The sequence below is a fragment of the Oryctolagus cuniculus genome, chromosome 5 (genome assembly GCF_964237555.1).
Source record: "Oryctolagus cuniculus chromosome 5, mOryCun1.1, whole genome shotgun sequence".
In the NCBI taxonomy this organism is placed as follows: Eukaryota; Metazoa; Chordata; class Mammalia; order Lagomorpha; family Leporidae; genus Oryctolagus; species Oryctolagus cuniculus.
Genome location: NC_091436.1, coordinates 43,977,753 through 43,990,528, shown reverse-complemented (window position 1 = coordinate 43,990,528; position 12,776 = coordinate 43,977,753). Strand labels below are relative to the sequence as shown.

The 12,776-nt window shown below is 44.3% G+C and overlaps 1 protein-coding gene across 7 annotated transcripts in view; it reads left to right on the top strand.

Moving 5' to 3' along the window:
* The window catches only part of NCOA7 (nuclear receptor coactivator 7), a 160,685-nt gene that overhangs the window by 19,382 nt on the left and 128,527 nt on the right, over positions 1–12,776 (top strand). For 6 of the 7 annotated variants that reach the window (XM_070073629.1, XM_008263471.4, XM_008263473.4 and 3 more), the window contains one exon: positions 7,014–7,124. In XM_070073629.1, coding sequence (XP_069929730.1) covers positions 7,075–7,124 — 50 coding nt within the window. In that variant the 5' untranslated portion in view covers positions 7,014–7,074. Of the gene's footprint in view, positions 1–6,482; positions 6,594–7,013; positions 7,125–12,776 lie in introns of those variants that run through there. The other variant, XM_070073628.1, reaches the window with a different exon arrangement.

The following is a 12,776-nucleotide window of genomic DNA, read 5'->3' as shown; positions in this document are numbered from 1 at the left end:
GACAGAACCCGGCACCCCGACCGGTACTAAAATGCAGGGGTACCGGCGCCACAGGTGGAGGATTAGGCTAGTGAAGCTCTTACACTTTTGACAATTCATTAACCTGCCAATGACTTTTTAGATATTTCCTTTTGATTTTTTTTTTTTTTCAGAGAAAACTTATGGAACGATCTGGATTTGTCTAGCACAGAGAATCTAGGAACTTGGAAAGAACCTTTTTACTCAAGTCAAAAGAGCACTGAAACACCTGTTTACGTGTTTCATGTCAAGTTTCAGTTCTCGAGGTAGAGAATAAAGGCGTAAGAGCTGCTGAGTTCTCCAATAATTTTGCCTCCAAAGACTTCACTTGTTCCAAGTATCAGATTGTAGCTGGTCTTTGATCATCACCATGCTTCAGGCATAACTTTTGTTTTTTTTTTTTTGCTGGTGTTAAGTCTTGGTTTTTGTTGTTGCTTTGCTTTTGTGACATACACGTGGTTATCAGGGGTGTGCTCTCCAACTGCTCACCTTACAAGCTTTGTGGCACATGTTGGTGTCTGGTTCTCTGTCATCTGTTTCCAGTTTCTTGTGACAGTGTCAAGCTTCTGGCCTTGGTTAACAGCGAAATTTGAATAGTTACCCTTTGTTTAGATGACAGTGTGGCTTTGAGAGAGGCCGCACACCTGTCATGTCTCCATAGGAGTGTGAGCATATTCCAGGAGGAAATGTCCATATGCAAAGGTACATTTTGGCTTGTTCCTTAAGTGCTAAACAGCGTGACTGAGCCGCAACCAGTGTTTCCACCATGATTTCATTTGTATATTAGGAAACATGTTATTGGGTAAACATCCAATGGGCATCGTGGGTACACTGGTGTTTTTTTTTTCTAGATCCAGCTGGTCATACGTGAGAGCTCAAGGATGCGAATCCAAAAGTCACCCTGTGATGTGCAGGTGCATGCTGGTTTGATATAGTTAGGCACTCTCTACCCAATCTATTCTGAAGTTCTCTCTAAATGGCACCATGGCCTCAAACAGGGAAAACTATGCTGGAAATACAAAAAGCACTTTGTCTTCAGCCAGGCTCCTATAAGGGAAGAATTAGTATGTGCCATTTTAATGTGAATAATGAACTGAATTTAGCTTTCAGTTGAGTATACTGATTAAAGATTGCAAAAAGAAATATTTACATGGACCATTCATTGTATGCTCCCTCATAAAATCCTTTTCGGTCTTGAGCATACTATAAATGCAGGAGATGCTTACAAGCCAGTGTGTGGATGAGTCTAGAGTGTATTGATGTGAGGCGAAGTCAACACCAAATGAACCAAGGGCTTTTAAGAAGTCCATTATCTCCACTTATAATGGGAGTGCAGTTCCTATTAGAGATTGATTTAAGGAGCTCTGATTCTTTACCAAAGCATGAAGTCTGCTCTGTGGTGTCCTGCAAATCATTTTTATAGCTTCCTCTGCTGAGCTCTCTCTGGTTCATCTGCTGGTGGGTTTAGACCCAAAAGGACTCTCTTGCTTAAAGGCACATAAGAATTCCCAGAAACTTAGAAGTCAAAAAGGAGCATATCTTTCATTTACCAAATAGAATATTGAAAAATGAAAAAAGCTTTACCAGTTCTGAGTAGACACAGCAGCACCAGATGTCAGTTCTTGGATCATTTAATCTTTTTCTCTTGTGTTTATTTTTGTCAATATTTTCCTGCTGGAACCAAGCACTAGTTCCTGGCTCAGCTTGTAATATAAAAAATTTCCAATTAGATTGTTATGACCTCATTTTTATTCATGAGGGGAAACTTAATAAACAGATCATCACATTTTTGTGCATGTAGGAGAGGAACTTTAAAATAAACCACCTGGCCCAGGACAGTAACAAGGGCCTGGGATTCTAATTTTCTCTGGAGTCTGAGGGAGGCTGGCGTGACTCTGCATCCTCAATTCTTAATTTGGGTGGAATTCTTACTTATAGACTTGAATCAGTCTCCCATATAATTGACCTTATCCCCAGTTCTGGGTTAAGTTAACTCTTTGCTTAGCTCTTGGATGAATTTTCTGCCTACATCTCTGGAAGGAAGTGTAAGGAAAGTATGAGACATGGTGGCAGTTCATTTGAAGGAATTTAGAGTTTGGGATTGAGGAGCCTAGATAAAATGGTTTTTTTTTCCAAAGTACAATGATTCTTCAAAAAGTTTGTGGAAAGGAGCCAATGCTGTGGCGTAGCAGGTAAAGCCGCTTGCGGTACCAGCGTCCCATATAGGCGCCGATTCTAGTCCCAACTGCTCCACTTCTGATCCAGCTCTCTGCTATGACCTGGGAAAGCAGTAGAAGATGGCCCAAGTCCTTGGGCCCCTACACACACTTGGGAGACTGAAAGAAGCTCCTGGCTCCTGGCTTTGGATTGGCACAGCTCCAGCCATTGAGGCCATTGGAGAGTGAACCAGTAAATGGAAGACCTCTCCCTCTCTCTCTCTCCCTCTCTCTCTCTCCCTCTCTCTCTCTCTCTGTTCTGCCTCTCTATATCTCTTCAGATAAAATAAATAAATTTAAAAAAACTGTGTAAAATGGAATTGTGTGGATTTTGGTGCCAAATAATTTTAATATGTGCATACAAGTGGTATTCAAAAAGTTCATTGCAACATGTGTATGGAAAAACTGTGGATTTCAAAAATTTTGGAATCAAAACATTTTTAAGTTTAATTAGTTTATTTTATTTGAAAGGCAGAAAGAAAAAGAAAGCTCCCATCCATTGGTTCACTGGTTAAATGCCTACAATGGCTGACACTGGGCCAGGTCGAAGCCGAGAGCCAGAAACTCAGTCCAGTTCTCCCATGTGAGTCGCTGTGACCGATTACTTGAGCCATCACCATTGCCTCCCAGGAAGCATTGGACATTGTAGTTTCCAGACTACTTTCTCTGGCTCACCTCAAAATGCTTTCTGGCTCCAAAGATTACTGAAAGACATTAGAGATCCTAGCAGGAAGCTGGAATCAGCAGCCACAGCTTGGACTCAAAACCAAACACTGATGTAGGAGATATGCATCCCATCCCATGTCTTAACTGCTAAGCTAAATGCCCACTTGCAGACTTATCTTTGAATTCCTCCTTTGCATGAACATTTTCAGGTCTCCCTTGCAGTAAGATAAAATGTGAAATATGTCCTAAGAGAGGAGAGAGACAAGCACACAAGTGTCAGGGAAGGCTTTACAGCAGAACTGATACTCATGCTAGGTGTGGTCAGAAGGGGAGAACTGATACTCATGCTAGGTGCAAGACCCTCAGATCTGGGGAAGGACTGAGGTGAGGGCAAAGGCACAGGGCTGTGGAGTGGGTGCAAACCACAGTGTGAGGTGGCGCTAACGAGAGCTGGACACACGGTCACAGTCTTTGATTTTTCTTCTTCCTTTCATCATTCCAATTTGGGAATAAGTGTTAACTTGTTGTAGTATGGTTTCCTTGTAGTATGGTTTCCACTCCCACTACTCCATGGAGAAGTCCTGCTGGAGGCTTTCAGTGACCGCCGTCCAGGGGGCAGGTGCATCTCTGTCCCTGTAGAATGTGTGCAGAGGCATTGGATATTGTTGATTCCAGACTACTTTGTCTTGCTCTCCTCAACATGCTTTCTGGCCCCAAACATTACAGAAAGACACTGGAATGTATAACCAACTGTATTTAAATCCTTCTCAACTATGGCTGATGCTGTTGAATTAGGGAAATTCATTAGTATCTCTCAGCCTTCTTTGAAAGGAAGAAGAGATACCTAACTTGGAATGTGGTTGTAAGGGTTAATAGAGATAACTTAGAGTTAATATGTTGAAGTAAGCGGCTGCAGGCAGGCAGGCAGGCAGGCATCCGGGATGCTCACTGTGTGCTTCCTGGCAGAATGTGCCTTGCCCTTTTCCCTCTCATTCTGTTGCCCAAGCGTTAGCCTCCTCTATCTCAGATTCCTTGTCTCTCTTGTGTACCTGTTGAAACACTCACCACCCTGAAAGTTTAGCTTTCGCGCCTCCATCAAAATTGAGCCTTTTGTCCTCTGGGGTCTCAGGACTGTTCATTGGAAAGCTGCAGTGACTACCAAATATTTTGGTTGTTTGCATCTCTTACTTTCCCACTGGATGATAAACTCCTTCAGGATAGAGGCATGGCAGGGAGATAAACTGGGTTGAGACAGTGTCCCCACGACTTCTCTACAGTGCCTTACACATAGCTGTCATGCCTTAGGGCTGACTTCATCACCCTATTGTTTTGTCATTTCTTTTTATCCCTAAGTATAACCATATGCTGTTAATTCCTAAGTTTTTTCTGTAGCCCTCACTGCCCTCCTGAACTTTCCATGTGATCGAAGATCTGGTGAATGTCCCCAGCTGGCTATCCCAAAAGGCAAACTGTCCCACACTGATCTTCATCTCTCCCATGTGCAGTCTGCCTTTACCCTGCATATTGTATCCTTTGATGTCCTAGTCCTCCCAGCCACTGAAGCAGAAATTGGGAAGCCATTCTTCATTGCTTCCTCTTCTGTGTCATCTACATTGAATGAGTCACCAGCTCATTTGCCTCCTAACTATCTTTTTTTTTTTTTAAGATCTATATTTATTTGAAAGGCAGAGTTACAGAGAGGCAGAGGCAGAGAGAAAGAGAGAAAGAGAGAAAGAGAGAGAGAGAGAGAGAGGAGGTCTTCCATCCACTGGTTCACTCCCCAGATGGCCACAACGGCTGGAGCTTTGCCAATCCAATGCCAGGAGCTAGGAGCTTCTTCCAGGTCTCTCATGTGAGTGCAGAGGCCCAAGGCCTTGGGCTATCTTCTGTTGCTTTCTCAGCCCATAGCAGAGCTGGATCAGAAGAGGAGCAGCTGGGACTTGAACCGGTGCCCATATGTGATGCTGGTACTGCAGGCGGCAGCGGCCTTACCTGCTGCTCCACAGTGCCAGCCTCTTTACTGTTTCTTGAATTCATCCCCCCTCTTGCTATACCAGCAATTGCTGCCTTTGTTTGGGCATCTTCTCTCAGCAAGTTTTACTGTCATTTTTTTCTAATGAGTCTACTTCACCCTGTTCCTATTTTGTCTTCTACCTCTATGACCTCTTTATGCCATAACCCCACAAGTAAAACCCTTTGGTGGCTTCTTTTCCTATATATCAGGGAGGAGAAAATTGGTTTTCTTTTGTCAGCCAGCCCCGATCCATTTGGTACTGGCTGCTGCAAACACTGCCATTGGGCACAGAATGAATATTTAGTGACGTTGACAGTGCAGTGGAGTGGGCCAGGCATCACCCGTGGTTCGGATTAAGGTCAAGTGCTTTAGATAGTACAGGATCTTCCACAACCCTGATCTCCCCTGTCCTTATCCATAGCTCCACCATTACCCTGCATCACATTATACCTTGGAGCAGAGGGAACTATTTTCCCTTCTTGATTTTGTGCAAGCTCTACCTGCTTCCCTCATACTTAACAACAACCTTAGTGTGTGAGAGGCATGTATGAGGTGGTTCCTCATACATGAAGCTAAGTGTGATTTTTTTTTTAATTGTTACTGGGGCCAGCACTGTGGCATAATGGGTAAAGATGCCTCCTTCAATGCCAGCATCTCATACAGGTGCTGGTTCGAGTCCTGGCTGCTCTACTTCTGATCAAGCTCCCTGCTATGGGCTGGGAAGCAGTAGAAGATGGCCCAAGTCCTTGGGCCCCTGCACTGTTGCGGAAGATGAAGAAGCTGCTCCTGGCTCCTGGCTTTGGATTGGTGCCGCTCTAGCCTTTGCAGCCATTTCAGGATTGAACCAGTGGTTAGAAGAGCTCTTTCTCTGTCTCTCTCTCTCTGCCTCTTCTCTCTGTAACTCTTTCAAATAAATTAAAAAAAAATCTTAAAAAATTGTTATTTTAATTGCCAAGTAAAAAACTTGTGTTCATCATATATAACATGGTATTTTAAAATATGCACACTGTGGAATGGCTGAGCTGGTTAAGTGTTATTCCTCTAGGCTCTCTTGGTACCTGGTCCCTTCTCCATAACACACATCCCATTGTCTTAAAAACCTCAGTGTCAACCCTCACAGTAAATTCCATGAGAGCAAATATCATGACTCATTGTCTTTGGTCTTCAGTAGTTAACACGATACCTTTCGTGCAGTATGACTTGTGCACCACATTGCATACTGAATTATAATGAATTAGCAAGGAATTTTGATGGATGAATGTCTTTTGCCCTTTTTGATTCAAGTGATTGGTGAACGTCCTTTTGCTTCAGGGTGAAAGGACAGATTCGAGGAGTGTTAATGCAGAAGGTGTAGATTGGCAAATCAGGCAGTCAGCAGCCATTGGAAATTTTTGAACAGGAGAGCATGTAATGAATGTGGTATTTAAGGAAGATTGATCTGGAGACAACCTTTTATTATAGGTTTAAAGCTCTGCTGGCAAGCGTAGGTGGGGTGGCAGGGGTGGGGAGAGGGAGAGGCAAGCGTTTGAAGCCGTTCAAGAACAGCTTCCTGGGTCTCTGTACTTTCATTTCCACATTTGCTCGAGTGGGATATACTTGCTGGCTCCTTTCCTAATATAAAGCGGAACACTGTGGTTATTTTTATTTTTAAAGAAAGAACATTCTTATAAAACACCTAAGTGAGCCTTTTTGCATAGTTACCTATGTGCCATATTTGTTGTGAATTACTTGGAAAGATGGATTATGAGTTCACAACATTAAAAAAAAAATTGCACCTGCATAGCTAGGCTACAATTGTCCGAAGTCAGTGAAGTTTTCATTTGTGTACATTTTGAAATAATTGTTACTATGAGGAAAACTCTTTAGTTGGGCTTTTCATCAGCCCCTTTTTTAGTTTAACATCTCTATTTTCAGGGTAGTTTTGCATTTTTTTCTCTCTCAGGAGCATTTGTGTTTTGTGTTTGACTCATGTGACTGTGTTTCCTGGTTAAAGTTTGTCTTTCATTTGTTTCAAGCCATGTAGTTCTACCCTGCTTTATTCTTAGTATTGGCCATTATAAACTTCTTAATTACAGTTGCTTTGTTATTTTTTATTACAGGGTTATGATTCGTTGATCAAAACGGACTTTTACAAATACTTTGCACTTTTGATTGTTTATTATGGATACCAAGGAAGAAAAGAAGGAACGGAAACAAAGTTATTTTGCTCGGTAAGCACTGACTTTGCAAAGTTGTTTCTGTACTTAAAAAGCATTTATATATCTATGAAGACTTTGTAAGTTTTGCTTGCCCTTTTTTGTTTTGTGACTTCATGTATAGAGCAGGTAATCAGTAGAGGGAATATCTGTCTTTCAGAGTATTTTCAAAATATATCTGTCGTTCAAAATATTTTGCTTCATCCTTTTTCTTAATTGTGTTAGAGGGGTAACATTTGGTTCTACTCTTTCTTGGCCAGTTCTCCCAGGCCAGTGCTGCTAAGAGAATCTAGCGGCCTGCACTGACCTGCAGGTAGCTCTGAATTTCATGTTTGGTGACTTACCTTGAATTTTAAGTTGCATAGGCTTAGTTCCTGCCATACTGTAGCTTAATTGGCAAAAGTCTGTGACACAGTTCAAGCTTACCACCTTATGGGGTGTCCATTACTAAAAAGTGTTTTTGTAGATAGGCGGAGTAGGGGAAATTAAGGCATTGGAATATGTGTCACTTTTAAGGCTTAAACTCTTTCACATATGTACATAAGCAATCTAGTATGCGATTGGTTACTGTTTATAGGCTTAAACTTCTTTGTGGCACACTCACTAATCATAATAAAATGAATGACATGTTAAACATTTATAAATCATTTTGATAGAATTTTTTCACGCTCAGACAATATTCTTTTTTATAGATTGATCTTTGTGTTCTATTAAATTGAAATAATTATTAAGGTCTGAATTTAACCTCATTCCATCCCCAGTTCCCAAAGCATGCTCCTTAAAGATACATTTCCTGTTTCTTAAATATAAGTCTTGGAACTTAATCCAAAATTTGTTTTGTTGATGTATTTATCCAAAAATTATGCTGAATTTTAGGTTGCTCATAGGAAAAGGAAGGAAATAATTTAAGGACTGGCTATATAAGTACTTCATTATTTATATTAAATCAGTCTCTGACATAGGTTAGTTTATAGAAATAATTTAAGGACTGGCTATATAAGTACTTCATTATTTATATTAAATCAGTCTCTGACATAGGTTCGTTTATGCTCACTTTGCCAGCGAGGTAGTTAAGACTCAGAGTCTTATGTCTATTTTATGGAGGGTTCGAGTCAGCATTCAAACATATGGCTGTCTCTCAAGGGCGTGCTCCAGTTAGGAGTAATGAACCATGAAGAAGGATTTTTTGGGGAAGCAAGATTTTTTATTTGAAAGGCAAAGTGACAGACAGACAGACAGACACACACACACACACACACACACACAGAGATACAGATGGCCACATTGGTTGGGACTGGGCCAGTCCAAAGCCAAGAGCCAGGTACTCTGGTGCCGTGACTCGGATAGGAAACCTAGGACGGATAGCAAACTTAGGAGGGAAGAAACGGGAAGAACTGGGAAAATATCAGAGAGAGAGACTAGCAAACAGCCTAGGGAAAATATCGGAAAGAGAGACTAGCAAACAGCCTAGGGAAAAGCCGGACGAAAAAGGTGCCGGAAGGAGCTATTGAAAGCCTAGGCATAGACTCAGATACGGACTACGGGGGGAAAGCTGGGAGAAATCTCTAAGGTCGAAAGCGAAAGTGAAAGCTAGAACAAACAGACTCGGATGCGGACTGTGGGGAGAGGCCAGGAGAAATGAGGGAGGAGTATTGTTGGAGGAAAGCTTGGGGAAACATACCGGGTAGAGAAAAATGTTAGGGAAATTGAAGCCGCGGGGGGCAGGCTGAGGCGGAGACGAAAGCCACTTTGGGATTCTCAAGTTAGCCCGGGAATAGGGGGCGAAAAGTTAAAACCAGAAGCGGAAACGTAAGCCTGGTTGGGATCCGTCTGATTAGCCCGGGGAGCAAAGGACGGGAAGCCAAACCGTGGGGCGGAGACGTGAGCTGGGTTGAATTCGCCAGGCTAGCCCGGGGAACTTGGATTGAATGCTAGTGGTGGAGACGTAAGTGACGCTGTGTGACTCGCGGAGGCTGCCGTGCGCAGAGAGAGCGTGCGGGGCACAAGTAGATAGGGAACGCTGGGCTAAGTGCGAGACCGCGGAGTGTGCACGCAAAGCCGAGCCGCGCAGATGAGAGAGACGCGGGCTGAAGCGGCTCAGCCGGAAAGCCGCCGAGAAATAGCCTCGGGGCGGGCGCCGGGAGGCCGCGGGGATAAGAGAAACAGAAGTTTAGAAGTAAAATGAGAGCGGGAAGCCGCGGGGATAAGAGGAACAGAAGTTTAGAAGTAAAATGAGAGAAATAGGAATGCTGGAAGATAGAAGTAAAATGGGAGAAATAGGAATGCCCGGAGATAGAGAAATAGAGAAATAGAAAGGCCTCCCCTCAACATGGCAATGAGAAAGCTTGGATTCGGTCTGCCCGATTAGTGAGGCGATGAGCACCTGCGGCGGCTAGCAGCTTATGCGCCGCAGGTCACCGAAGACAGGCACGAATTAACATCAGAAAGGCCTCCCCACAATACTGCAATTAGAAGGCTTGGATTCGGTCTGCCTGATTAGGGAGGCGGTGAGCACCTGCGGGCGGCTAGCAGCTTATGCGCCGCAGGTCACCGAAGACAGGCACGTTATCAACACCAATAAGTCACCCCACAACATGGCAATGAGAAAGCTTGGATTCGGTCTGCCTGATTAGTAAGGCGGTAAGCGCCAGCAGGCGGCTCGACCAAAGTATGAGCCGCAGGTCACCGAACACAGGCACGCATCAGCGCCTAAAAACCTCCTCACAACATGGTGAAGAGAGGACCCGGATTTGGTTTGCCTGATTGATAGGACTTGTAAGAACCTGTGGTAACTCTAGCAAGTAGAGCAGAGTGTGTGCCGCGGGACACCGAAGAGAGGCGCGTATCAACGCCAAAAATAAAAAGAAAGGGGGATCTGTGGGGAGCAAACCGGACTAGACTGAGTTACTGGAATTAAGACTTATTCTATGCATCTGCTCTCCCACAATATGGCGCTGGGAGAGAAGTAAACAGCTTCCGCACAGCTGCCTCCAGTTCAACCAATAAACTGTAGGACTTGCTACTGATTGGAGGAGAGCAGCGTACTCGGCGTGTGGGCAGCCGAGTTGGGATTGGCGGAGGAGGACTATAAAGGAGGAGAGAGACGGCATGCACAGGGAACATCTAAGGGGAACATCTAAGGGGAACACCTGTGCAGCCCCCGAGAAAGCCGGCCGGCGGTGTGCCGCTCCCCTGCGGAAGTGGGGAATGTGGCCAGGGGGAACTGCCCTTCCACGGAGGTGGAAGGGACAGTAGCCAACCCGGGAAGAACCAGCAGCAAACCCGGGGAGGGCCGAGCAGACGAAAGAACAGCGCAGGGTCCTGTGTCGTTCCTCCACGAAGAGGGGGAGCGACAGTACTCCATCTGATTCTCCCTTGGGAGGCTGAGGTCCACATACAAAGGCCATCTTCTGCTAAGTTCCCCAGCACATTAGTAGGGAGCTGACTTGGGAGCATAACAGCATGGACCTGAACCAGTGCTCAGATACAGGATGCTGGCATCACAGTCAGTACCACAACACAGGTCATGGAAAGCAGAATTTAATTTACTAGTTGTGGTGAAATGTCTTCTGGTGTTCAGAACCAGAGAGTAACAAGATTGTGGAAGGAAGAAATCAGGCATCTAACAGGTGAAATGTTAGATAGGAGATAGGATGTTTAGAATAAATAAGAACCAGGGCCAGTATTGTGGCACAGTGGGTAGGCCACCACCTGTGATGCCAGCATCCCATATGGGTGCTGGTTTGAGTCCTGGCTGCTCCACTCTGATCCCGGCTCCTCGCTTCATTCTGGCCCAGCCCTGACTACAGTGGGCATTTGGGGAAAGAGCCAACAGATGGAAAATCCCTCTCTTCCTCTGTCTCTGTCTCTCTCTTTCTCACTCTTCCTTTCAAATAAATAAATCTTAAAAAAATAAATAAGAACCATCTAACTTTATGTTGAGATAACTATAGATTCATGTGTAGTTGTATGCAATAATAGATACCCTGTGTTCTTTTTCCAGTGGACCCCAACACTAACATTTACAAGCCTATAATATAATATCACACTAGGACATTGACATGGATATAATCCACCAACTCTATTCAGATTTCAGTATGGTTCCAAGCACTCACCGTGCCTGTGTTTTTTTTTATCACATGTACAGATACCCACCAGTATCCACCATGACAGCCAACGTACAGAACAATTCTGTAAAAGGGATCCCACCTTTCATAGCTAATGCTCAACTCCCATACAAACCTGCCACCCCGACAACTACTAACACACCCTCAATTTCTGTAATTTGTTATTTCAAGAATACTATATAAGTGGATTCATATACTATATAACCTTTGGCAATTAGCTTTTTAACTTGGCATAATTCCTGTGAGATCCGTCCAAAATGCTGCATTTATCAGTGGTTTCTTTTTTCTTATTGCTTAGTAGTCTTTCGTGGTGGGGAATCTATCACAGCTTTTTAGTCATTTACTTATTAACAGACAGTGGGGTTGTTTCCAACTTGAACTGCCATGAGCAGAGATGCTCGAATCAGCCATATGTGAGCTTTTGTGTGGACATCGGTTTTCAGCTTCTGGGATAAATGTCTGAGAGTGCTGTGATGTGGGATGCCAGCACCACAACCGGCAGCCTCACCTGCTTTGCCACAGTGCTGGTGCCATTCTGTTAAGTGTGTAGCGATAGCTTGCTGAGGTTTCAGTTTGTTTTCCTTCCTGACTGATGAAATTAAGCATCTTTTCATGTGCTTATTAGCCATCTGTATATCTCCTGAATTCAGTGAAATCTCTTTTCATGTCTTTGCCATTTACTAATTGAATTGTTCATTTTTTTTACTGTTGAATTTTGAGAAATCTTTATATGTTATAGATATTAATCCTTAATCATATATGCGGTTTACAAACATTTTCTCCCAGCCTGTGGCCTGTTTTTGTTTGTTGGTTGATTTGCTTTTCATTTTATTTGGGGGAGAGAGAGAGAGAGATCTATTGCTGGTTCATTCCCTAGATGCTGGCAACAGCCAGGACGGGGCCAGGCTGAAGTCAAGAGTATGGAACTCAGGGCCGGCGCCGTGGCTCAATAGGCTAATCCTCCACCTTGCGGCGCCGGCACACCGGGTTCTAGTCCCGGTCGGGGCGCCGGATTCTGTCCCGGTTGCCCCTCTTCCAGGCCAGCTCTCTGCTATGGCCAGGGAGTGCAGTGGAGGATGGCCCAGGTGCTTGGGCCCTGCACCCCATGGGAGACCAGGAAAAGCACCTGGATCCTGGCTCCTGCCATCGGATCAGCGCGGTGCGCCGGCTGCAGCGGCGGCCATTGGAGGGTGAACCAACGGCAAAAGGAAGACCTTTCTCTCTGTCTCTCTCACTGTCCACTCTGCCTGTCTAAAAAAAAAAAAAAAAAAGAGTATGGAACTCAGTCCAGGTCCCCCATGTTAGGTAGCAGAGACCCAAGTACTTGGGCCATTGGCCATCGCCTGCTGCCTCCCAGACGATACATTAGCAGGAAGCTGGATTGGAAGTGAAAGAGCTGGGGTGCAAACCAGGCACTGCTATATGGAATGTGGGTACCAAGCTGTGGCTTAGCCAGCTGTAGCACAATGCTCAGCTCTGTGGCTTGTGTTCTTATGTTCTTATCAGAGTCTTTAGTAAAGCAAAAATTTAATTTTAATAT